At 39.2% G+C, this 27,401-nt stretch overlaps 2 protein-coding genes across 2 annotated transcripts in view; one reads left to right on the top strand and one right to left on the bottom strand.

The window, feature by feature from the left end:
* Window positions 1-375: 375 nt before the first annotated feature.
* stard3nl (STARD3 N-terminal like) lies at window positions 376-7,785 on the top strand (the record flags this gene model as incomplete). Its single annotated transcript, XM_024264584.1, is given in 7 exon segments — window positions 376-657; window positions 2,191-2,268; window positions 2,362-2,439; window positions 3,185-3,238; window positions 4,207-4,324; window positions 5,209-5,319; window positions 7,015-7,785. Coding segments are annotated over 7 exon segments (696 nt in total). The 3' UTR covers window positions 7,080-7,785.
* Window positions 7,786-9,496: 1,711 nt separating this feature from the next.
* LOC112141443 (solute carrier organic anion transporter family member 5A1) overlaps window positions 9,497-27,401 on the bottom strand; it is a gene marked incomplete at its 5' end in the record, with an annotated part of 35,606 nt that continues 17,701 nt past the window's right edge. The window contains 7 exon segments of the mRNA XM_024264578.1: window positions 9,497-13,465; window positions 13,670-13,734; window positions 15,829-16,073; window positions 16,195-16,354; window positions 20,106-20,304; window positions 24,167-24,331; window positions 25,551-25,768. Of these exon segments, the coding sequence (XP_024120346.1) occupies window positions 12,954-13,465; window positions 13,670-13,734; window positions 15,829-16,073; window positions 16,195-16,354; window positions 20,106-20,304; window positions 24,167-24,331; window positions 25,551-25,768 (1,564 nt within the window).

The raw sequence follows: 27,401 nt of genomic DNA, 5'->3' as shown, positions 1-27,401 counted from the left end.
GACTTGCTGCAATGTGATTGGCTGATTAGAAATTAGTATGTACCTAATAAAGTGGCCAATGAGTGAATGTTCACATAGAAAAAAAAGTGTCGGATGGTTAAGATGTGTGCTTAACATCCATTTTGCGGATGACCCCATTAATCGACTAATCGGAAAAATAATCAGTGATTAGTTGACTAATAAAATAATTGTTTGTAGCAGCCCTATTTCACTTCTTCATGCTCCAACTATAACTTTGGACCTAGAGTCCAAACCCTGCAGAGATTGTAGCATTTAGCTGTTAGCTGTGACCATGACCTGACAGGTTCTCTGTTCTCTGAATCCGACTCCACTCAAAAGCTGTATTTGACATTTGTTTTTATTTGTCCCATGCAGGGATGGTGTTCTCCCCCACGTCGTGTGACTCCGAGAACTCCTTTTAAGCAGTAGGGGGGGCCTGCCCTGTCTGGGGGGGCGTGGCCAGCGATGGAGAGCAGCATGGATTCCCGACTCACTGGGAAGAGAATGGGTTCTGTCAGCAGTATTGTCGCCTCTGCCAGGCTGGAGTCGTACGAAGCGGCGGATAAGAAGTGCATTTCTGACGTGAGGAGGACCTTCTGCCTCTTCGTGACCTTTGACCTGCTGTTCATCACCATGCTCTGGATCATAGAGCTCAATGTAAGACCAGTCTGTCCAGAGGTTTAGACACAATGAGGGGCTGTCAAAGGGAAGCCTAGATCCTATTTTAATTGAATTTGATTCATTTTCATTCTGCAGCTATTGTTCACAGACACAGCCTTCTTAGTCGTGACTCGCTGGGTTTTATCGAGCTGTTGAAAGGATTTCTGAAGCTGCTCAACTCTGTGGCTGGCTTGAGGAAGTGTTTGTACTGTACCTCATATTTCTTTCCACCTCAGTTGTTGTGTGGAGGATAATGAAGCATTTTTTATTGCTCTTTGTCATCTTACGAAACAGCTCTGCTGAAAACCCATTCAAGTTCATTAAAAACGATGCATCACTGTTTTATTTTTAAAAATAATTTTTGCTTTTTGTGGCCTGATGAACACTTGAATGTTTTCTGTGCAAACCTGAAAATAGGTGACCTTTCGTTTAACAGCCTACATTTTATAAATATTCTGAAATAAACCTGGAAGGTCAATCTGTAAAGTCATCTGCAGGGTTTTTAGTGCTGTCATGTTTGCTATCAAAAAGTTTGCTTTCGAGCAGCTTGGTCTCTGCCGGCTGCTGTGTAGACAATCAACCTTAAAACGGGTTCAAAGAGCAGTTTGGATCACTGCAAACCAAAGATAAGGCCATCACAAGTGATTGATCACACACATCAGCCCCATTTTAAAGTCTCTTCACTTCGCTTTTAGAATTCATTTTAAAATCTTAGTCCTGACCTTTAGAGTCCTTCATGGAGAAGCCCCTTCATACATCCCAGACCTCATCCAGCCCTATACCCCTTCCCAAAGGCTGAGGGCCTCTGTCTGGTTGACTGTTTCTATAATTTTATGTACTTTTAAATGTGTTGTATTCTATATGTCTCTTTTATATATTTTGTGTATTTTTTTACTCATATCCTGTAAACCACTTTGTGACTGCTGTCAGGAAAAGTGCTTTATAAATAAACTCTACTTACTTATTCCAGTTTCAAAATCCACTGGTTTAAACTTAGTCACTGGATCTGATGATTCAGCTGAGAGGACTTCATGCAGTCATAGGAGAGCTGCAGTCTGCACTTGCAGCTTCATGAATCTGCAGTAAGGCAGCTGCATCTGAATTTTCCTGTAATTTGGCACTGATATCTGCGGCTGCATTTCCCTGCAGTCTGCTCCTGCGGCTGCAATGCCGTGCTGGATCTGGGATTTATTTAAGCTTATATGAGACAAAGAAATTCTCTCTTTGCTTGAAGAAAAACTTTAATCTTTAGCAAACCATTTTTGATCTAGTTTGAGGGAAAACTCTTCTGTTTTATTAAAATAAAGTACAAACCTGCAAAAATAAAGGATTAGTGTGCAAGTTGAAAATGGAAGTCGATAATGTATTTAAAAAACAAAGCTGGAAACACTGAAGTGACCTGGAAAAATGCAGCTTTTCCGTTATGATTAGGAAAATTTTAGTTTCTGGAATTCTTTCTCAGAAATTCAGTCCCTGTATTTCAAGTTTAACTCTGTTCTGTCTTTGTGGGCCTGCTACGTTTGTCCTCAGGTGAATGGCAGCATTCAGGCACAGCTGGAAAAAGAGGTTCTGCAATATGACTACCATGCCTCTTTCTTCGACATTTTTGTAAGATTTTGACCTCTCATTAATAAAAATATATGTCATATAAATACATTTTATATTTATGATTAAAATCCCTTTTTCTTTTTTGTTTTGCAGCTTCTGGCTGTCTTCAGGTTCTCTGCTCTTATCTTGGCTTACGCCATCTGTAAGCTCCGTCACTGGTGGGCCATCGCTGTGAGTTCCTTTGTTTTCTTTTTTTGGGGATTTTTTAAAAAATCTTTTCTATTTTATACTCGGAAAACAATTCAAATAGGTAAAGCTGCAGAAAATTGGAATTACTTTCCTCTTTTCTGTCTTTCTCTATCCTGCAATGTGTAGCTTCAGCCACAAGGTGGATAAAAAGAAATAAAAAGGATTGGCAGCTGCTCTGAATGTGCAAAGCTTCAGGTGTGAACGGCCAAAACGTTTTCAGAGAACGAAAGACTGAGAAAAATCTCGTCCGTTTCTCTTAAAATTATGGAAAAAGATTTATATTGGTTTTGATTTTCTCCTCTTGGTTATATACAAGAGGAGAAACAACATTGCATTTATTAAATATGTTTTTTTAATATATGCTCAACTATTTAAATTGTTAATGTTACTTTTATGAGGTTTTTGGCTTTAAGAGAAAACCTAAATGTGAATGTCTTATGTGATTCTGTGGAGCAGGACAAATTACTCAGAAAGATAATCTTACAAAAGCTCAAGAGCAAAGAGAAAATAACTTTTTTTAGATAGAAAAATATCTGTTTCAGCTCTGATGAAGAGTAAAACATGCTTTCAAGAGGAGCTGTGAAGAATTTTGTAAGAACTGAAGATGCAGAGTTCAAAGAAACGAGTTTTTGTCTTTACAGCTGAAAAACATCAACAGAATGAACTCTTATACATGATTATGCTGTTGGACATGAGAAACACTTCTGCTCTTTTTCCCCCCCTGTAGATCACCACTGCAATCAGCTGTGCCTTCCTGATTGTAAAAGTCATTTTGTCAAAGGTAAGGATCACTCCAAACGGAGGAAAGAAATGAAACACAAAATGATTCAAGAAGAAAATATGAGCACGCCTTAAGCTGCAGTCACTCCACCCTGTACATTGTACGTTCAAGCCAAGACTCTCACTGAAAAGTCTACGTCAATGGGCATAAATGCAGGTTTCAGGATTCTGTGTTCAAAACTCTCAGATTTTTAAAACTGTTTTAAGGCTCTACATGCAATATGTGTGTCCATGACCGCTGTGAGTTAAACTACTTGAGGTTTGACCAATCAGGGACTCGGATTTGGTACTGTCATATGGACTGCGCCCCTTTTTATTTGTGGAAGGGCTGACTGTTTGAAAATTGATTGTGAAGGAGAAATTATTAATTCGGATTTGAGTCCTGTTGAAATTCTGTGACACCAAATCTTTCATATATTGCAATAGAGCTGTGAAAGAAGAAGCCTGCAGCAAGATTCACCAGATTTGCACCGCTTTGACATTTCACACCAAGCCTCTTTTTACTGTAGGTGGCAGACATGTGCTAGTGTTGAGTACTGACAGTCCAGTATGAAAACCACTGCCTACATGGACGAATGCTAACCGCGTATTCTTGATCATCTCAGGCCCAGAATGAACGTAGATTTATAGTTATCTTTTGAAAACAGGGAAAGTTCAGCAGAATCATTTCCACAAATTATCTCTTTTTTTTTGTCTTTAAAACATGATCTCCATGATGTCATTGGTCTGCGTTAGTTCAGAGAGAAATTTAAATATAGGATTAAAGCAACAAGCATCACTTTGATTTGATGTTTGGTTTTATGAGCCTTTAGAGATTTTAGAAAGATGACTTTAAACCACTACCCTTCCACCCCCGTGCTGACGTAAACTGTTTGTCTTTTCACGTGTTCACGCTCATCTGGAAAGAATGTGTAGAATGATGTTGTTCAGTTCCTTCAGGGTGAGTTTATAATCAGTCTGTGTGTGTAGTTGTTGAGTCAGGGGGCGTTCGGGTACCTGCTGCCCATCATGTCCTTCGTGTTGGCCTGGATCGAGACGTGGCTGCTCGACTTCAAGGTGCTGCCTCAGGAGGCCGAAGACGAGATCAGTGAGTCACAAAAGTTTCGCGATAAAAGAAGACATTTTTCATTTTATTAAAAAAAAAAAATTAGCACTTGAGTGAGTGAGTGAGTGTGACGTCACCCACAGAAAATGACTTAGTTCTGGTCTCAACCACATGAAGTCAATTTAGTTGCCATTTTTTCACAATACGGATGTGGAACCAGACAACGCCAGTCAGCAGTGATTGGTTTGAGTTGGTCTGAGTCGATGTTTCTACGGCAACCACTCTCTCAATCAGGAGGGAGTTTGTTGGAAGACAACACTTTTAACTCTTTAAAGTGTGCAACATGAAATCCGTCAATCAATTATTTTGATCGTTAGACTTTTATTGATGCATCTGATTGGCCAGTTTATAACTTCAATAACTGAATAATGGCGTTCTAGATCTGACACAACTCACCCTCCATCAGCACAAAAAGAACAACCTTTTATTGATGAAGCACTTTTATTTTCATATTACATATTTCTAAAAATATGGTTTAAAAAAAATATGATAAATGTTTTACTAATTATTAAATCTACTAGTGCTAACTAGTGTTTAGTTTAAAAATGTAAATAATGAATTCAAACCAACTTCAAACATTACATTTTTATAAAGTAATGTATGAAATTTCTCCTTGATGTAATTTCTTGTATTATAATCATTTTTTCTACTACCACAAATTCATTTGGTAATAATTTCTACCTTCTGAAGTTTTCTTTTATATAAAAGCAGTTTTTGACAAACAGATAAAGTGTGAATGTCTGATAAATGAATTGATGTTTAGAATTTCATCACATGAATGGTAGTCGAGTGAATGTCAATGATCTCTAGCACCGATGGATTTCCTTCCTGGTGTTATAGTTGTGTCTCTACCGTTTGTGTGTCAGGATATCAGCCCTTCGTGGACTCGGTAGAGCGCACGCCTGTCATGGGTCCAGGGCCTCTGTCCGACAGACAGACGGACGGACAGTTCTACTCTCCACCGGAGTCACTGGCAGGTCTGGTCTTTTATCAGCTACAATCCAAAAAATACTCTTTTGTGTCTTTTTTTGTTTGTTTAAACCTTGTTTAGATTTAGTTGAATTTTTAAAGACTCACTCCAATCATCTTTCGATCTTCTGTAAAAGCGTTCCCAGCCGTCTTTTAATGATGATTATGCTGTTTTAAAGCAGAATCAAAAACCTGTGGACATAGTTTCTGCAGAGCGGCAGGAGTTTGCTCTGAGTTGTGAGTTGGACTGCTTTTGCGGAACAACCCCGCCTCCTTTCCCATCACCCATAACTGAGAACTCTCTGTTTACACACTCTACCGCTACCTTACAGCCCCTCACACCCCCAAACGAACATTAGCGGTGCAAAATTGGACCTTATCCTTGCCAACAAGTCCCGCCCACAACTCAGAGGCAAATTTCTGCCGCTCTGCAGAAATTATAGCTAAATCCGAATTGTTTCTCTTCCCCTACAGCTTCTCCCTTTCCCCAAATGTATCCCTCCAAGCAAGCAAGATATGGAAAAAATAGTGTCTTTAAATTTAGACGTTACTACCGAGTGATGATCTCATTAGTACTGGTCATCTACGTTAGCGGATAGCTGCCATCACTCGTAAAATACGTACCATCAGTTTTATATCTTTATTTAATGCTACGACAAAAAGTCCTTTGAGTGTCACATTGAGTGATAAAATACTTACATTTAAATGTAAACTTCTGTGCTTCAGAGCACACCTGCATGAAAAATTGGGGGGACAGCCAGTCCTAAGTTGCTACGACTCCTCCTTAAAAACACACCACTGCAGCTTCAAGTGCTTCTACAGTTGGAGCAATAGTGAGGAGCCAGAGGGGTAAGGAAGCAAGTCAGATTCGGCTGATGTCCTAGAAAACGACAAAGGTTTTTAATTTTGCCTTAAATGGCATAACCATTAATGAAAGACTATGGGGAACCTGGGATGTAACGATTAATCGATTCATGGATTTGTAATCCTACAATCCAGACAAATGGAATTGTCTTAAGCAAGTTGTTTATTGAATCAACCTATACATCATAAAACATTTTCAAAATGAAATAAATCAATTGTATTGATATCGATATGGCGATGTATTGTGATAATCAGTCCTGCGATTGATTCTCCATGTGTTCTCACCAAGTATGGATCTCTTATTTTTGTTTGAAGAGACTGTAAAACGTTATAATCCTCATCCATTGGTGAGATGTTCCAATTATCACAGTACTGCGATATCATTGACATTATGAGTCATGTATCGCGTATCGTATCGTGAGGTACCAGCGATTCCCATCCCTAATTGATACCATTTGGATTGAGACATGGTTGGTTTATTTTACCATAACATAAAAACAACCTAGTGCCATCACGGCGGACAACACATGTGATGACAGAAAAAATGATCAACCATCATTAATGAATCGGATCGTTCAAAATCAACCAATAACATCGATGAATTGTATAGTTGACCACAAATTATGACATGAATCAAAAATAAATATTTTCACCCCTAGTGAGGATGCTTTTAAAGTAGATTAAAAAATGAGGAGAGGGACTTTAAGATTGTTTGCCCAAAAAAACCTCATCTTCAGGTTTAGAACATTTCAGTGATAATAATCCACACTTATCACATTCTCCTTTACCAGCTATGACTGCAGAATCAGTGAAAGTTTCATTTTCTCTCGTTCCTTCAGACTCCGACGAGGAGCTGGAGGACAAACATGACCCAGAGAAAGGGCTGATTCATCAGGTGACCTAACAGTTGGTCTGGGGCGACGCAGCAGAAACCACTTCCTCTTCTTTCCAGCCTCACCTTGTTTTTGTTTTTTGTTGCCTCTGTCAGACCGGCTCATCCTCAAGATGAACTCTGCCTTACATCCTCTACATTTTTTGTTATTTTGTATTTTTTTTAAAAGTGGCCATAAAAACACCTCATTTCCTTCACGTGAACTTTGAAAAAAAATGCTGCTTATGAAGCTGTTATATGTCATGATTTGTGCTTAATTTGAGAATTTTTGTCTACATTTACGGATTTTCAGAGGGATTTTTTTTAAAAAAGCACTTTGAGTTCAGCTGAATCCAGCTCTTTTAAACGCAGTATTCCTGATTGAACGTTAACTGTGTCACTGTCACTATGATGTTTACTGTTTTCACCTGCCTGCTTTGAATTCACTGTAAAGGATTAAAGCTGCTCGCACTCTGGAAAATGAAGAAAACGCAGCAGCAGCGGAAACTTGCATGGACGCTTCACGAATGTTGTTTACTTTATGACAAAGAAAAAAAAGCATTGTGTGAAATGAAAAAATGATGCATTTATTTAAGCTCCTGCAGGATATCTGGAGCTGCTATAACAGAGGAAACGTAGAAACGTTGATCCACGCTTTGTAGGCTCACAGCTCACTTTTCCATGAGAAGAATCTGTTCAAGATGCAACCATTAAAGTGTGAAACTTTGTGTTTTTCATATGTTTGTAGTGCTTGATTCTTTATTTGACCTAAAGAGAAGTGAACTTCCTGACTTTGTTCTAATGTCTGTCAGATTTAAATCTGTTGGAGATATTTTCCAGAGTCAAACTTTTCTGTTAGAAATGCTGAAAAAGTCACTTCATTTGACAAATATGTGAAGACAAAGAAAAAAAAGGTTTCAGTTAAACAAATACAATTTCATACATTTTTCTTTATGGTTTTAAAAAGTAAAACAGAGAAATGTAGAATTTTCTCAACCAATCACACCTAATTTCACATATTTATTCAATCCTTTATTGATATATCCCTTTTCATCAACATGCTGTCAAGCACAAGGTGCTTAAAGGGTTAACCAAACCCTAAATTAACTTTTTTTGGCTGTTGCTCTCTATAAATGAGGCTTTCAAAGTGCTGTCTGTTGGACATTACCAAATTTTTGGACACATTGAAACAAAACTGCTTAATTCTTCAAAATATAGTCAAAAATTGCCTGTGTGCTGCCCCCTACAGGTTGAAATGAGGTAGTAATGACAGGAGATTCCTTAACCTACAGAAGTTGCACAGGCTGTCCAACTTCTCCAGGATGGCACATCCACACGTGCTGCAGCAAGAAGGTTTCATGTGTCTCCAGCACAATCTCCAGAACATGGAGGAGATTTCAGGAGACTGGTGGTTATTCTGGGAGAGCTGGACAGGGCCGTAGAAGGTCCTCAACCCCTCAGCAGGACCGATACCTGCTCCTTTGTGTAAGGCAGAACAGGCTGAGCACTGCTCGTGCCCTATAGAATGACCTCCAGAGGACCACTGGTGTGAATGTCTCTACCCAAACAATCAGGAACAGACTTCATGAAGGTGGCCTGAGGGCCTGATGTCCTATATATATATGTGTGTGTGTGTTTGTGAACTCTTAATTAAACAGAAACAGTTGTGGGGGAAATTGATAATTTGGAATGAATAAACATTTTATGTAAGTTTGGGTTGATAAAATCGATTAATATCTGATCCATCGATCTGAGCTTCATAGATCAATAATCAATCCATAAAAGTAGACATTGATCTAATGCATAATGCTGTAGTCTGCTAGCTTGATGCTAACGTATAATGGAATTTCCCATAGGACGGTCAATGCTAACGCTCGGTCGACCAAAACAAACATTGCTGACTAAATGAACACATTTATTTATTCACAGGCATGAATTACCAAAACTCTTTTATGGAAACATTTTTTAAAGTAACCATTTGTGGTCCAAAACACTTTTTTTTTCTCATAATTTCTTCTTCTGCTTGAATAAGATGTAATGCTATAGTGCGATCGCCACCTTGTGGTCAAACTGAAACACCCTCCAGGAGAAGCAGAACTTCTCCCTTTGAGGATCCATGTAACTCAGTATGATATTAATTATTTCACTAAAACATTTTACAGAACACGTCAGATTAATATGAATATCTTTAAAACATATGAATCCATGTCTAAGCAAATGTGTCTATGTGTAAACCATGCAACATCAAAATTGAATTGAGAGGATCAAAAGAAAAATGATAAAAAAAAAAAAAAAATTAAAAATAGGAATCAAATCGATCCAGGTTCTGGTGAATCGAATCGATTCTGTAAAGTATTGAGGATATTCAGCCCTAATTTAGGACTCCTCGGTAATGTATGTATACCCTACATGGATATAGAAGGGAATCAGTAATAAATCCAGACAGCAGATGTTTCTATAACACTATTTTATTTTCACATTTTTTGACAGAAGTCAAGTTTCAAAGGCAGCTGTAAACGGTGAGTCCAGAGTTTACATTTTGCCTCATCAGTGCGTTGTTTTTTTTTTCTTTTTTTCTTTCCAGTCAGACAGAAGCGCTGTTCAAATAAATACTGATAATAAAAGGAGGGGGTGGGTGGGGCTGCATCCGCCTGCAGGGGCTCAGGGGGCGGAGCATGAGGACGTGACGCTGAAGCTGGCGTTGAAGCTGCTCCACGGTGAGACTCTGAAGAGTTTGAGGTCTGTCGTTTCCATGAAACAGAAGGAAGGCGGACGACCGTCTGAAACACCCGTCATGTTTATTTGCTGCTCTCTTCACACAAAGACAGAATGCTGCTTTTCTACTCTATTCTACTGTTTCTACTGCGCTGACATTAAAGCAGCTTTTCTTCTCTGCTCTGAAGAACAATGAGATGATCTGCTGTGTTTTTTTCTTCTACAGATGAAGGTTTCCTTTCCTCAGACTTTGATTCCACATTTTCACACTCACTGAAGCAAACTCCAAACTGTGATCATTGAACAAACGCGTTCCTGAAACATGAGTGTCTTACAAACATTTGAAACAGATTTGAGGATTTCACAACACGGTTAAAATCAAAAGGATTCATCTCTGAAAACGAGGTTAGCTGGCAACACTTTGAAAGGCCTCCATTTGATTGGTGCGTTTGTGTTCCACCTTAGTGGGTTTTGTGGGATCAAGTGTGTGCAGAAATGGATGCAGAGGAAAACAGCTGATTAGAAAATGTAAAAACTTGAAAGAAAAATCATCAGGAACTGAACAATTTGAGTAGGAAAAGAGAAAAAAATATTGATAAATTCTAGAGAGTTTTTGTTAAAAACTTTCGTTTGAATTTTCTTTTTTTAAATACATGTTTGTCTGTAATAATGTTTTACGTAGTAACATAATAATAAAATAACCTGTGGTCAACATGTCATCTGTAGTTTTGTTTTGTTTTTACCTCAGTTGGAAAAATGCCTCAAATAACCTAGTTGCCTAATCACTTATTAATATTATTGGAGCTTTAATTATTATGAACTTTTGTCCCCAATTACTTTTCAGTAATTGTGGTGTCAAACCTGATAACTGCATTTTATCTAAATGATATGCTGTTGATTTTAATCTCTTGTTATTGCTGGTATTTCTTTTCCTTTGCTCCCCCTAGTGGCGGAATTCAGCATTGCGGTCATTTCTTTAAATAATCATAACTCTCCACAGGAATGGGCTAGAAACTTGATCTTTTTTTTAACATCCTTATACTTGTTTTTCTCTTTATGACTGGGCCGGATTAAACCATGTGGAGGGCACGATATTTAACACCCCTGTTTTAGACAGTTGAATCTGGAAACCACTAAATACTTAGAGGGTTTATGTTTGACGTTTCTCACATTTTGCCAGTTAACCTCATTAACACAAAGACATGAATTTATTCATTATACTCCAGCTGCATGTCCTGATTTAAAAAAAAAATCAATTACAATGAAGGATTACATTAGAGATCATTTGCTGGCTCCAGCCTGTCGGTTGGGTTCATGTTTTACTTTAAATATATGAAGAAAAAAAAACTAAACACTGTTTATTAACTTTTTTGTCTTTCTATTTAATGACTTTCAAACATAATTATTAACCTAAATTTGATTTTTTTTTCTGTCCATTTGTCCAAGGGAGAAAATACTTTTTTAAGATTTTTTCATTATGAAACTACATCTCTCCTTTTACATAAAATTGAAGGTCCTTTTTCACTGCTTGGTCCTTTTTCCCCAAGTTTTCACTTAAACTACTAAAGATTAAGACTTAAGATGCGGTTTCTCTCTGCAGGGATTAATACTGACAATAACCTTTTCCGTTGCAGATATACTTAAAAAAATGCAAAATTTTAGATACGTTTTTAAAAATAAATTTTTAAAGAACAAAGACTTGATTTAATCAATCAAGAGGGAAATTAGAGTGTCACGTTTTAGCTGCACTTTTTTCATGAGTGAAACTGGGTCCAGATTTAAGCTTTAAATGTCAGTTTTTCACCGTTTTCAGATAAACCTCCAGAAGCAGCTTTTAACTAAATAAATGAATCAAATATTCATCCAGAATTAAAACTGATTATCTTTCCATGTGCTTCCAGCTACACCACAGTGTGCTGCGGATTGTTTTAATCAGGTTTAAATAGCTTCAGGTTTTTATTTTTAAGATCAAACATGATCTAAACTTCTTTGTGTTGTTCAGGAATAATCCTCATGGAGATTTAATTCATCTCAAGAGTTTCATAGTTCTGTGTATTTTATGCACAACAATCGTATTATTTACTAAGTTTTAAATGTGACGATCACATGTCACCAGCTCTGTTTGAATGTAGTTCCTCAGACGACCAGCAGGTGTCCTCAGAGGACAGAGGAGGAGTTTTTTGGGGGGAAAAGTGCAAAAACTGGATTTGGGTCCATCCTAGAAACAAGTGTTAACACTGCTTCAGATTAAAGGGAAAAAAAAGCAATTCTGATCCTACAGAAGCTCATCTCTTCTGAAAAATTAAATAGTTTTTGGGGTGTGATTTTATTTTAATATTAAACTCATTCCTAAATTTGGCAGAACTTTTAGTGCTTTGGACTCGAACTACTGGAACCAAAAGCAAGAGAAGTTCTGTTCAGGTGCCATCTGTAACTCTGAACACTGTCGTCCGACTGTTCCAAACATTCCCAGAGTTCAGTCTGGTCGGGAATGTGCTCAGGAAGAAAATGTTGATCTTTTTCGGGTCAGACTAAGCCCCTAATCATGCTGCCTGCTAGAATTGGGGGTGTGGGTGGATGGGTGCGAAGCAGGACGCCTGCGAACAGAGCTACTGCATCAGGGATCAGCCAGAAGCTCCAGGTCAGACAGGAATGCGATCAGTGAGCTGCCTGTCCCCGTAACCTGTTCTCCGGTTGGGTTCTTTTCAAGTGATTTTTCTTCACACAAAAGACAAAACAAACAGACACAAACGCTGTTCTTCACATAGCACCATGCCATCGGTTCCACTTCCTTGAGGAATCACATTTCCACAGGGCTTTTTTTTTCCTGAAGTCCAGAGGACAGAAGTCGCTCGCATGATGAGGAGGAGATGAAGAGTGAGAGAGGAGGGGTGTCAAGCTGAGGTATCCGTCCATATGAGCGCAGTTTAAACGGAGCGTGTTCTGTACATGTGAGGACTGAGGTGACAGAAGGCACATATCGCCGTGGTGAGGTCAGGTCAGGGGAGGTTATGAGGGCAGAGTCTTCATCCAGAATCTTTTTCAGCCAGAAGAGGGCCTGCTCCGAGTAGAGCTCAGCGTTTAAGAATATCTGCAGGAGTTGGTCACCTTATTTTGAAAGGGCAGAGCCTTCAATCACTGCTGAACTCTAGCTGACTTTTCAGAATAAAAGAGGACAGAGAGGAGACTTCCTTAAACTCGGACTGAAACGTGCTCCAGCGACCGGGCCGGAGTCGGGGCGGGCGTCGCTGCAGCTGCCGGAGGAGGAGGGGTTATTGCTTTCAGCTCGTTGCCGGGGCAACTCTGGGTGCTGACCCCGCGGTTGAGGGCACCGGCCCGCAGCGGCGCATTGGCAGGGAGGGTGTTGGGGTCGCTCCGAGGAATGTTGACGGGGCAGGAGCGGGTGCGGGCGTGGCCTTTGTGCCCGCCGGGGTGGCAGACCAAGCTGCCGACGGTGTCAACAGGAGACAGGTGGCGCTTCAGCCAGCGCTCCACCCTCTCCTCCTTGTATTTGATGGAGTACCAAGTGAGGAAGATGAAGAAGAAGCCGAGGAACTTCAAACTGGCCGCCAGGCCGAAGTAGACGAAGCGCAGGGAGGTGACGTCGTACTCCCAGCAGGAGCCGTGCACGCCGCAGTCCTGCTGCCACAACATGCAGGTGGTGTCGATGACGGCGCCAAAGTAAATAGGAGTCGGGATGTAAGCTGAGAGGTGATGAGAAGGAAAACTAGGTCAGTGAGGACGAGCCAGCTTGATCTGGTTTAACATCACCAGGAAACCTGCTGAACTTTCACCAGAACGTAAGGTCAAAAAATATGAAACCAAGAGAAGTCAGATGTGTAAACTCAAAGCATTCCAATTCCTCCATCCTTTCAAGATAGAAACAACAGGTTCAAGTTTCTGCTCACCGAGAGTCCTGAGGAGAACAAACTGCATTCCCAGAGCGAACGGTCTCTCCTGCTCCGCCACAGACCTGCAACAGCAAACCACAGAGACTCAGCTGAGACTGACTCAGCAAAACCGTTTCCCAGCATTCAACGGTCCAAAGAGGCTCGATTCACACCAGGAGAAAAAAAAACACCTGTTTTTGCTGTTAAAGAACTTGTTAAAACAATTAAAAGCTTCAGTAATAATAAAATAACACACATAGTCTATGAAGAGAAATGTCTTCACTTTTTTTAAACTAAACTTCCTTAGATCATAAAAAAGTAAATCTATGTTGTGTGTCAAATGTTTTACTGTTAAAATTTATCCTCAGATTTAGAACTCCTATGGAATGAAAAGAACGCTTCCCAAAAAAAGAAACAATAAAAATGTATAAAGTAATTATTGAAAATTTAAAAATAAAAACAAAATGGAAAAAAAGTAAAACATGTGTAGACATTTTTTTTAAAGTTCACAAGATCATTTAAAATGACATACATTTGACCTCTGCAATTTATTTCTTTTGTTTTTGGGGTTTTTGAAACTGCATTCACTTCTTTATAAGTGCACTATTTAAATGTCATAACTGACCCTAGATGACAAAATAAAATAAAAAAAATGTCTAACTTGTTTATTCAAAAGCCCTGAATTTATCCGCTTGTTAGTGATAATCATGTTAAATTAAACTCAAAAACAGCAAAATCTAAAGTTACATAAGAAAAACAATCAAATTTAAAATTTAAGAAAAAAATAAATATATTAAATAATAGGAAGTGGTAATTTGCATGTAATCCGGATGAGGTTAGGGCAGGGCCTTTGAACTCCTGCTGACTTCAGAATAAGAGGACAGAGAGTCCCCTCTGTCCTCTTATTCTGAAAATTCAGGTAAGGGTTCCGGTTATTGTTTAAATACATGCAAACAGTGCAACAATGTGCATTTTGGCCACAGGCTTTACATGTGACCAAAATGAATTTCCAACACGTTTTTGTGGTTGGTGACACATAAATATCTGAAAATAACAAATGACAAAGTAAAACAGGTTTTTAAAGCAATAATCAGTAACGATTCTTAATTAAAAATATTTTATTTTCCAATCTTTTTTAAATTTAAAAATTACAAAACTTATTTTTCTGAGACTTATTCTGAAGGACATAAACAAGTTAAAACTAAATACAAACCTCCTGAAGAATTCAACTCAATACCCTCTCTTTACATATAAAATATTTTTAAAAGTATCAAATTTAGGAGAAATATATTAGAAAAATAAAGATTTAATTATTTATTATGATAAAAACAAGCACAAACACTTGATCAGAATATATCAGCTGAAACCACAACAATATTTAAAGTCTCACTCCAACTCTATATTTTTAATTATGATTATGCAGTTTTTTTTAAGAGCTAATGTCAAAACGCCTGTGTTGTTTTTAGGACATATTTTCTGCAGAGCAGAAGGAACTCATTAGGAATCAATCTTTTGGGATGTGGGTGGGACTGTTGGCGCGGATGTTAGCCTCCATTAAAATCCCAGCGTGCTTTGGTTTACACGTTCTCACGTTAGCTTACAGCTCCTTGCAAGCCCAAGCTAGCATTAGCGTTGGGGAAAAATGTTGAGCTATCCAGTCGTACAGTTTTGATTCAGATGACACCTCAGACAAGGAAAATGAAGACGTTCATAGATCTATTTGTCTACAAGTGGAGGATTTATCATTGTAGGGGAGAAGGAAAACTTTGGCTTGCTCAGGGTATTTATTGCAGCACAAACCTGAGCTTTTTTAAACCACAAGTTTTCATCTGCTCCTAATCCAACACAACCTAAATAAAGAAATACTCAGAAAGGCAGAATCTTAAATTATTTTATATATGTCCTCCATTATGAGAAAGATCCTACAAGAACATATTAAAAACACTGAAAAGCATAATTAAATTGGAGTGGGTTTCTAAAGAGAAACCTTTATTCTCATTTGGAGAAACTATTAAGCCTAGTGGCCACCTGAGGTATTGCACTTTAACCTGCCTCCACTATTGTCTTCATGTTTCTGAACCAGACTCTCTTTCAACACATTCGTCTGCTTAAGGGTATTAATAAAGATTTATTTTTCAAATTTTCTTATGGAAATTGTTGAGTTGAGTGCCTCCTACCTGAGGGTGACGATGATGGCGGACGGTTGAGCACAGGCAGTGATGAGCGTGACGATGAAGAGAAAGATGAGGAAGGGGATGAGGGTGTTGCAGGTGCGATTGCACTTCCCAGACAGGGCGTGGCCGTTCTCGTTCAGGTAAGTCTTGACAATGACGAGCTGCAGCTGGTTGCTGCCCTGACCGCCAGAAGGCGGCGTTATAACCTGCCGGCTCTGGACGCAGGCGCAGTCTGAATAGTTACGGACCTGCAGGTCATAAAACGCGTTGAATAGAAGGAATGATAACCTCAAACTGACATTAAACATGACACAACATCTGCACTTTTTTGGTTTCATAGCTCAATCGTTCGAATGTGTCTCTGCTCACCCCGTTGCTGTCATTGGCCACGCCGCTGCAGCCCGCCAGGCAGGGGTTAAAGTACGTGATGCCATCAGAACCGCAGACGGGGGCGTACTCGTGAATTTTACAGCCACAGTTGACATTACAGCCTCCAGTCAGGTTCCTCTGAGTCATGGTGAGTGTCGGCCTGGAGAAAGAAAATGCACCAGTTTTAAGAAAGAACGACAGAACAATCCGTCTGTTCATCCACTGAGGCAGCGGCAGAGCTATGGGGGTCGATATAAGTATCACTATTGACAACGATCAAAAAATCATCTATGCGATACATTAAATAAAGAAAACTCTTTGAAATACGTATTTCTGACAACTAGCAGCATACTGGCAATACGATAGTATCCCGATACATGTCTCACGATACGATACGTATCGCGATATATCCCAAGACTGTACCAGAACAATTACTCACTTTTTTTAAGAGTATGACATAGAAAAAAAACTTTACCTGAATATTAATACGTCTTTCACTTTAATAAAATGGTAACATTCATTTTATTTGATGATCAATATCAACATTAAGCGAGATCTTGTTGTTGTTTTGGTTGAGGTGTAGAGCTGCTCAAAGAGGCTCAGTGTGCTGTGCTGCCAACTAGGGGTCGGGGGTTTAGGTAGGAAAAAAAAGTGAGACGCTGAAGGATGATAGTAAATAATTAATTAAATATTGTCTTGTCAGCATTTTTAATTGATAGGTAACAAAATATCGCGATATATCGCTGAATCGATTCCCTCCTGCACCACTAATAGCAATCACATCGTAATGTGTATGTCTGAATAAGTTCAGCTTTTTTTTAAGTCTCCATCTTAAAGTACTTTTAAAGTTTCCCTATCAACCAGTGCTTATACCTGCCATGTTTACACTGTATAGAAAATTTGAATGTCTTTCGCTTATGATGGATTTTGATTTTTGTCAATTAACCAATTAAAACAATTAACAAATGAAAACATGCCAACACAAAACACAAGTTTTTTTGTTTAATGAGCTTCCAAAGCTACATGCTAACGTCATTTATGTTCGTTTATGTGATTGATGTTATCTACATTTTTTTCCTAAAGTTTTTAAAAGCGGGAAAATAAACGGATAAAAATAAACTTTTTAGGTTTTTGGAACAAAAACAAGACCCAGACTAAAAAACATATCTTGTTGCATAACCTTATTAAATGAATTTCTAAATTTGAAATTTGAAATCTGAAAAACCTGATTTAGATTGATCCTTGGAGGTAACTAAGTTTACAGGAAGCAGGGACTAAAACATAAGATTAAAAAAAAGAACAAAAAGAGTTTTGAGAAAAAAAGAGGAGAAGATAAGGGCACAAAAGGACAGTCAGACCCAGAAGACTGTAGGGAGAAACACAAGAAAAGGGAAATAAAAGATCTTCTCCTCCATGCTGTCCTTGGACGCCTGCCACTGCTGCCATGTAATTGTTTTCAGGGACACTGCATCCCAGAGAAAACGCCCCCGTTTGCTGGCTCATTATCCTGTGCGGACGTTACAGATGAGCGGATGAAAGCCCACCGCTGCCTCCATCCGAGGGGTCCGGTGTGAGGTGGCTCCGTCCTGACTCTAAAGAAAGCCCCTGTGGACTCTAAGGATGCAGCATCAAGGAGGAGTTTAGAAGTGAAAAACGATCGTCTGGAGCTGCTCTGAGGAGCTCGTTCATCTCTGGAGGAAGCTTTTCCTTTTGTCTTACACTCCACTCGACAACAAATATAAATAGGAAAGGAAGTTTTGTTCAAAGAAAATCACCTCTGAGTTGTGGGCGGGACTGTTGACACAGAGCAATCCCGCCCCCACTTCCCTTCCCCATTGCTGAGAGCTCTCTGTTTACACTCTCTCGCACTCCGCTCTCTCCCCAACCCAACATTACCATAACCATATTTGAGCTATCCAGCCGTACCGTTTGAGTCAGATGCCAGCTCAGATGAGGAAAATGAAGACGTTCATGGATCTAGATCAGGGATGAGAAACTCCTGGCCTTGAAGGCTGATGTGTCTGAGTGATTTCCAGAAATCCAAGCCCTACTCATGTCTGATTCCCTGGTTCAGGTGTGTCCAGCCACTTATGTTGGAAAACATGCAGGAATGCGGCCTTTGATGCCTGAAGTTTCCCATCCCTGATCAGGAGCTTGTGGCTCGCCCAGTATATTTTGACATCACAAATATAATCTTTTTCAGGTGCCATTTTTATCTTTTTTAATATATATATATATATATATATATATATATATATATAAAACCCCTAAAACAAAATTTTCATCAGAGAATGCCTTTGATGTTCTTGATTTTTTAACCTTGTGAATTCTATTTATTGTTTTTAAAACTTTATCCGTTCATGTTTCCTCTGGTAAACAGAGCAGAAAGCTGAAGGTTTCATGAGGTACATAACTAGTTTTGTTACTGGGGGTGGGTGGGGTGGAATACCATGTCTGGTAATGGTGTGATAGTGTGTGTGGAGGGTGGGGGTGGGGGGGGTTTCTTCATGTTTTAATCATTGATGGGCAGCTTGCAGGATCTACAGAAGCCATCCACATCCCCTTAGCTGTCCACTTCCAATCATTTCTTTCTCCACAAAAGACAAGATCTCCTCCAACTGTGTGTTGTTTGGTCTGAAGAGGCCTAGATTTGGGAATTTTTAATGTTCTTGTGCTAATGTAACAGACTGTTTTTATTCATCTCTGTAGTTCTGTGTTGAAATGGGATGTTTCATTTGGAGAAGGGGGCGTACACAACACGGATTACATTCTCCTTTGGTTTCTGCGCATGACAGAAACGTGACTTATGGTGGGCAATGTGGTTCTGGGTATTAGGTTCAGAATTTCTTTGTTTCTGACACCGATCTGAAAGTAAAGCTTCACAAGTTGATCCATGTCTTTCATTTTCAAGCACGGCTCTGATAAACAGACAACTTTGGTTCTTTTCTCCCTCATTTATGACTATTCTTCTCATAAATTTAGATATAGATTTAAAGTGAAAAGATATTGAAGAACAGCTTTCAAACATGTTTAGGTAAAAAATGCAACATTGTGATAAAGAAAGTGTGATATCAAGTGAATATGAAAACTAAACAAATATAAACATTTCCTGAAAGGAGGATGTGACTAATTCATTGTTTTTTTTATGTATTTAACAAGTCCACCTTAAGGGCTGCAGGATGGCGCAGAGGCTAGTGAATTTGCCTCACAGAGAGAAGGCCTTGGCTCTAATACCAGTCGCATCTATGTGGAGTTTGAATGTTCTTAGCATGTTGGGTTTTCTGGGCACTCTGGCTTCCTCCCACAGTCCAAAAACATGTTTTATAGGTTGATTGATTACTCTAAATTGTTTCTAGGTTTGGATGTGTGATTGTGTGGTCCTGCAACAAAGTGATACAGCAGATGTAGAAAATGGATGGAAGTTGACCATAAAAAAACTGAGAATTTTGTCGTGAAGACTTTTTTTTATAAAAAGATTTCACAAAACACAAGCTTTTAAAAAGGAGCTGAGCTCTAAAGTGTGCAGGCATCAAAAAGGCTGCCTGCTCGTGTGTAGTCATGTGTGTGTGTCCAGTTGTATGGATGCACAGTTGGTGTAGAGACCCGGATGATGGATTTGATAATTTACTGTCCGTCTGTTTCTGTAGATCGATACTTTTAGAAACAGAGCAGGAGGCAGACTGCTGAGCAGCTCTGCTCAAAAGTGCCTTTTTTTCTCACTGCTCTCTTTTATAACTCGTGTTCTGTGGGTGTCTGAAACTCAGCCGCATGGTTCTCATATCTACTCGTCTTCTGTCTGCTTTTTCTCATCTCTCACTGTCTGCAGCTGCTGCCTCCGTCCTCCACAGTTACATCACGGTGGAAAACACAACCTGAAGAGCCCTTCAGGAGGGACAGGGACAGCTTCTCACCCGGTGGTGTAGGGGATGTTGATTCCTCCGAGGTTGATGCTCTCGCAGCCCACGATGAAGAGGGTGGAGAAGCAGAGAAGAGACACTCCGCTGCAGATCATTGCCAGCTTGGCCGACTCGCGAGCCCCCAGCTTCAGCTTCTTGATGATGTACCCGCCCAGCACGATGCCCACGCCGGCGCTGGGCACGATGATCACACCTGAGCAGACAGGGAAGCTGTTTTAGAGGAACTGAATGCACCTGAGGGGGCTGGCAGGGTTTATTGAGGCTGTCTGACTCGATTTTTTTTTTTTTTTACTTTGCAAAAGTGTGTTAGAGGCCACAAAACAACAGTTCTCTGAATTCATTTCAGTCTCCTGTAAACTGTTTCATTTAAACATGAATTACATTACTCTGTACATAACAACAGACTATTTTTTAATTAGGATCGTACCAAGGATTCAGTTTAAATGAAAATGCAATTACAAATTTTCCTCTTACACTTATTATTTGTTTTTCTTTTATTGCTTAAACATCATCCTCAGGAGAAAAACAAAGCCTTAAAATGGAGAATTCTCAAAGTGAACCGAAGCTCAATCTGATTGGAAATGAACCCAGACCACCTCGAAAGATGGGTCAGAGAGCGGTCCCAGCTCAGCGTCCGCTTGGGTGTATTCAGACTGGAAATTTGTTCTGGATTATCGGGGTTCACTTTAAGTAAACCAAATGTGAACAGTTTGAACCCACTTTTAAACATTTAGCCAATAAAAAAAGTCGAACTTGGAGAAATTTTCCATTGTTTTTAAACTGTTGGGTGACATTTACCGATATCTAAACTTAGCAGCTAAACCATGTGAAGTCAGTTTTTTTTTTTTTTACCACATGGAGAAACCAACTATGATGTAAGCCATTTATTTATTTTTCAAAAGAGGATTTTCAATCAAATCTGTGATCTTTCTGAGGTTTTCCTTTTGTAAATTTGCTGTAAATTGTAGATGAATTGTACAGCAGCAGCCTTGCATTATATTGACATGTAAGGAGTGGGTGTTCTCTCAGCACCACGCATAGACCGAGATGTGCAGATCCAGACCCCATCAGTCCTGTTCTGAACAGCTTTTTCACATTAACATCACACTCAAGTCTTTTTTTAGTCTGTATATAGTTTGGTGTATTCATAATACGCATAAAAGTCTAAAATCATGCAGTGGTGTATATCAGAACAGGAAACATTGAAAAAAAATAAAAAAGTTCAGACTTTGTGTTTCTGAACTTGGTGGACATGAAGGCTCGGTCTGATGCTGGAAGACTGGAATCATGCGTTGATCGCAAATCATCCTCAAACCTCCAAAGTATCGTTCCAATTTTTACCCCCAAGAGGAGAGCATAAAGCTTCAGTCACGACTTCACAGCCCACTCGTCCTTCAGCTGAGGCGCTTCCTCAGCTGAAACCAGAGGAATCTTATCGATTCAAGAGAAACAAAACGAAACACTCAAGCCAGTAACGTCCAACATTTACGAGAACGCAAACCCAGAATTACATCAGATGAGCCACAGGTGGAATCAGAAGTCATTTAAAAACCATCACAACCCGAGGGAGGGAGCAGATAGCTCTGTAGCACTTCAGGACAGTTGGGCCTGTTATAAAAAAGACATCAAACACTTCTGCAAATTATGGACCTTTTTCAAGGACGTTTTTTACTATAGCACCAATAAATCTATATAACTACATATAATACAGACTATTTGATGTTTAAAAGTAATTTTATTTCTAAAAATATGAATGTCTCAAACGTATTATGTAAAAATCACACAGGGTCTGTGAAGAATGTGCTAAATGTAAGTTCTTGAACCTGCATATAGACCAGTGTTCACACTGGACATGCAGGGAGGGGCTTCTTCCTTACTCTTTTTTTTTTCTTTTTTCTATCTACTAGCGCATGTTCACCGTTTAAAGTTAGAAGAGGCTTGGTTCAAAATGTCAAAGTGTTGCACAAAATGCTTCAGGCTTTTTCTTTCACGGCTCTATTCGGATATGTAAAAGACTTGGCGTCAGAGAATTTCAGCCGGCACAAACCGCAACCATCGATCATGATCAATTTTCAGAAAGTTGGTGCTTTCGTGAATTAAAGGGGATGTCATCCCTTGGTTGCCACAAAATCTGAGTCCTTAATTAGTTAAAGTTAGGGGCGTGGTGGATCACTAGCCACGGTTCAGCCCACACATGTACCGCAGAGCGGATCGCCCCCTCCTCCGTGTGGGAGGAGTTTCCGCCAAAAACTTTTCTTACACTCGCCATGGAGGACACAGAGACTGAGAGGTCAGGTTTGTTTATTTAGAAGACCTTGTCTCCCAGTGAGGAGCCGTAGCTGTCCCAGAGCTGCTGGTCCTGCAGCAGGGATGTGCTGTCAGGGGAGGACAGTATGGCAAGTCAAAAGGATCAAAAATCACCAGGAAATGTGGGCATGGCAGTGCCTCACCTGTACATGCACAACGGTTATTAATCATTTAAAATATTTAAATATTCCCACAATTTCAATACTACAGTTAATATCAAAATATAATGAAAGTTTAATTTTAACTTTTTAATTTAAGATTTTATTTAAACATTTTGGTGGGGGTGAGGGGGATACAATGGAAAATTGTATATTGAGCATTCTTTTTTCTCTGTTTTTGTAGCTTTGGTCTCCAGACATGTAAATGTAAGCAGGAACTACTTTTTCTAACATTTTTGTTTGTGTTCAAAGATGTGTATATTTATGCTTTGAAGTACTTTATATATGTTTTCTTGAATATATGTTTTAAAACTTTTCAAAAAAGTAATTTTAGGCTATTATCTTTTTTTCTTCCTCGTCTTATTACTGATCCGAAAAATTATCCGAACCGTGACCTTAAAACCGTGACACGATCCGAACCATAAGTTTTGTGATCCGTTACACCCCTAGTCAAAGTTAAACCTGATTTAATTTCCAACGCGTGTTTTGTACATAGAGCCAAAACTGTGTATAGCTACAAGTGAACCCTAGAGTATTAAATTCGGAAGTCTGAAATTTGCAAAGAGTATTTTTCCTAAAAAAAAAAATTATATATATATACTATATAAAATACAATACAAATATATGATGCAATACAATGACTGTGATATCCATGTCACTGACAATTGAGTTTATGAAGGCCGAGAAAAAATAAGACCCAAGAACTAAAACAGAAATGATCTAAGTCGTACGCTTGAGGTCAAATCTATCTATCGACTTCTTTGAAGTCAGACAACAGCGTTTCTGTGGCTTCAATTAATTAATCTTTTTTTATAAAGCACTTTTCGTTCATAATGTAAAACAAAGTGCTGTACACAAATAACAACATAGATCAAGTACAACCATTAAAAAATCCCCCCACCCTCAGCCCCACACAACCCCCCCTTCCCTTCTCACACCTTCCACCCCCCTAACCGATGCGAATAATCATTGGTAAACATCATCGCTCTCTGCTTCTTTTCTCAAGAAGGGAAGTGGTCATGTGGTTTCAGGTGAGTTAGTTTTTCATTCTCAGTGTAACTGTTTCAAGTTCTGTCAGTACAGAAAAGTTCCCATAAAGACATAAAACCACAACAGCCATAAAACCAATGCAGAACAGCAATCTGTGACCATAGTCTGCATCCTCCATGCTTTAAGGCAGCAGCAGGCATGCATCAGTCTGAGCTGTCTCTATCAGTGCTTCAGCGTGTGTGGATCAGGAGTGCACGTCCAGCCGTGCTGCGTTCGTGTGCACGCATGTCTGAACAGTTTTTTCAGCTAAATGTCCTCAGAGCACCCTTCATCCGCAGCTCAGCTGGCTCTTCATTATTAATGTGGGCTTCCTGCTCTGGGCTTTGGGCCTCGCCTGCTCTGGGATAAAAACCAGGCACTTAATGGAGAGATGCTAAAGTCTGGGGTGTTTAAGTGTTCTGCTCCGTCTGCATCCAGGTTAAAGCTGCTGCAACAAAATAGCAACGACCAAAACGATCTCAATCTAGAGAACGGTACACCAGAAAAACAGGACTTTACGTTCTTTGAAAGGAGGAGAGCTTCCAGAATCTTAACTCTCACCGGTGTAGATGCTGGCGCTGGACGCCGGGATCCCAAACTGAGACTCGATGAACTTTGGGATGAAAGTGATGAAAGCGGTGACGATGGCGCTCTCTGCCGTGTAGGACAGGCTGACGAAGAGGAAGGTCACATTGCTCAGGATCCTCACTGCAGCTTTTGGTAAATCTGTGAGAAAAACAACACAGCGTCTTAGTCTCAGTGCTGTGTTTTCTGAATATAGTTTGAATATGAAAACAGACATATTTACTTTTTTGTACATATACTTAATTTGCTTTAGAAGTTAAAAGAAAACGTTCATCAACTACTACATTAATTTAGTTCAGCAGCTTCAAAACAGCCTGTTTGATAAACTTTTAATCTTTACCCTAAGCAAAAAGTATTTTTTAAATGCACTAAAGTATACTTAATCTATGGTAAAAGTGAAGCAAAAACTTTTTAGATAGTATCTGTAAACTTAAATTGTTCTAATATCCTATAGTATACTTGCTATACTCACACTTAAGTATACTTAACAAAATAACCTTCAAGTTAACTATTTTATGCTAGTGTAAAACAAAACCACTATGAAATAAATAGTAAAGTTATGCATTTTTTAGGAGCCGCCCCAGAATGCATCACTAAAGCCAAATTCAAACGCATAAACTCTTCCAGTAGACGACATTGTGAGATTGCACAGAGGTTTAACCCACACATTTAAATTTGGCTTATGCGATGCATTCAAGTGCAACTCAGAACTTAGTCTTTTTAAAATCACAATGAAAATAAGACGTTAAAAAATGCAAGTTTGTTTAAAAACTCTTCAACATTTTTCCAGGATGTTTTAATTATTTTTTTTGCAATTTTTCTGACCTCTTCTCTTAAAGTAAAGAATTTTTTAAGAAGTATTTTTTCTTGCAGAGTTCTAGAGCCAAACGAGTCATTTTGGTTTGTATTGATATTTTTTAATAATTGTATAATTATTGTTGAATGTTTTCTTGTTGACTAACAAGCACACGAGCATTTTAAGGCATCACTTCTCCAAAATGTATATACATTTTAAGCACATCTTGTAGCTCTGAAGGCAAATGTTTATCTCAGCCCGCCTCCGATCACAGTCAGAATGTTTGCATGTCTCACATTTTAGTTTCAAATACTACTTTAATACTTTTATCAATTTGAGGAAAAGTCTTCAAACAACATTTGATTTGTTCATGATGACAATAACTTGCTGTTTACCAGTTTGAACAGTTTTAGTTTAAGTTGACTTTGAGTCGACCTTGAACATAACATAACATTTTAAATACTTTTTTTTTAAAGCAAACTTACTATCATCTGATAGTTGTGTGTTTTTCATACTTCACCCACTTGAAATGGCAGAAGTGCGGTGGCCTGAGAGACGGCGTACCTTTAATGTCCTTGCCGAAGCCCATAGACGAGGTGACCGTCTGGCTCTTGTTGTTGCTCTTCTCCTTGAGAACGTCGTCGTCGCTGGACAGGTCGTCCAGGCTCAGCTTTTTCCTCCTCTTCTTCTTCTTGTGGCGAGGGGGCAGCTTCTTGGGGAAGGTGAACATGGGGAAGATGACCAGCAGCATGGCCACAGCGCACAACAGGAAGCCACTCCACCTTAGAAAGACAGACTTCCTGAATTCCTCTACCAGGGCATGGTTTGCAACTTTTATTTAATTAGGACAAAAACAGGCATCTACATATAGATCCCCTTTTCTAACAGTTTCAAAAGAGTTTGCAAAAGGAGATGTGTCACAAAACACATCCAGAGTTCAGAGGAGGTCAGTACGGAGGCCCTGAAGTGCAAATCACAGAACATATCAAAAAATCACAATTAAAAAAGCAAAACAAGAAAAAAAAACAGCATTACGTTTTAGAAATCAAAAAAATTCCAAAAATAAAAATACAGTTAAATAAAAATGAAAAATTGTGGGAAACAATAGTAGACTGAATTTTCAGAAATTGGATCAAACAATAAAAAAAGAACAGTAAGATAATGAAAAAGGTCGCTACTATGGGATATCACTCACTGGATGATGATGTTTTTCAAATGCATCTTCAATGTCCCCATACTAATAAAAGTTTTGAGATTAGTACAGAGCATACCCAGTAAATCACTTTTTGGATTATTTTGTTATCAGAAACGCGATTTAAGTCGTACCTGACATGTTTTGATGGAGACGTTACGTCTTCATCAGAGTCGTCACCAGGTGGTGGAGTGTGACGCGTATAAACAGCTGATTATCACTGAGGCGGAGTCACCTGTCAAGGTTTGCCTGGGGTTGCCTTCTTGCTCTCCTATACTTGGAGCAACATCCTCCAGCAGCGGGACGGACAGCGGGGGGGCGGGGTCACCTGTCAAACTTTGACAGGTGACCCCGCCTCAGTGATAATCAGCTGTTTATACGTGTCACACTCCACCACCTGGTGACGGCTCTGATGAAGACGTGACGTCTCCATCGAAACATGTCAGGTACGACTTGAATTGCGTGTCTGATAACAAAATAATCAAAAAAGTTATATATACTACAGACACTATGAATTTCATCACATATCCAGTATTTCATTATTTCAACTCTCAGTTGAAATGATGGACATATATCATCATCCAATCACTGGTGTCATATAGGACTAACCTTTTCTGGTTTCGGAAAAAAAAAATGGGTGGAAACCAAATAATTTCAAAAAATTCAACAAAAGAAGAAACTGTTCCTGCATTAAGTAATTTGTTGTTGTGTTTGGCACTTCAGGGCCCCCATAGTCAGTGTTTTAAAGAAGCAGATTAAAAGGTAAAACCAGCTGCCTAACTTAGTTAGGCATAAAGTGAGCAATCTTATGTTGTCTAAATGAAATTCTAAATTTGCTGGAAGATTGTATGCATGTGTTAGTGTTCCAGGTGTGAAACTGAGATTTTCTTTTTTTTTTAGGCGCATGCTGGTTCAGGTGTGAGAAGTGCCAAGGAGGCCGTCTGGTGTGGTTTCCTGTTGAGCCTCATTACCGTGAATGATTACATAAATAAACGTCTTCCTGCAATCATCACCTGTGATTCCTGCAGGAAGCCCGCGGCTGCCTGCTGCTAAGTCAGAGGATGGCATCACTGCTGGCTCAGAGGAGATGACTAATCACATCTCTCATGCTGAAACCAACATGATGAAGATATGTGCAGATATATCACTTGAGGTGCAAACATCTACGCTTTACAAGAAGTATTTAGGGTCACCGGTGTTTAATATAAAAGAAAGTAACTTGA

The sequence above is a fragment of the Oryzias melastigma genome, unplaced genomic scaffold (genome assembly GCF_002922805.2).
Source record: "Oryzias melastigma strain HK-1 unplaced genomic scaffold, ASM292280v2 sc00311, whole genome shotgun sequence".
Lineage (NCBI taxonomy): Eukaryota > Metazoa > Chordata > Actinopteri > Beloniformes > Adrianichthyidae > Oryzias > Oryzias melastigma.
This window is presented reverse-complemented; position numbering and strand designations above follow the sequence as displayed.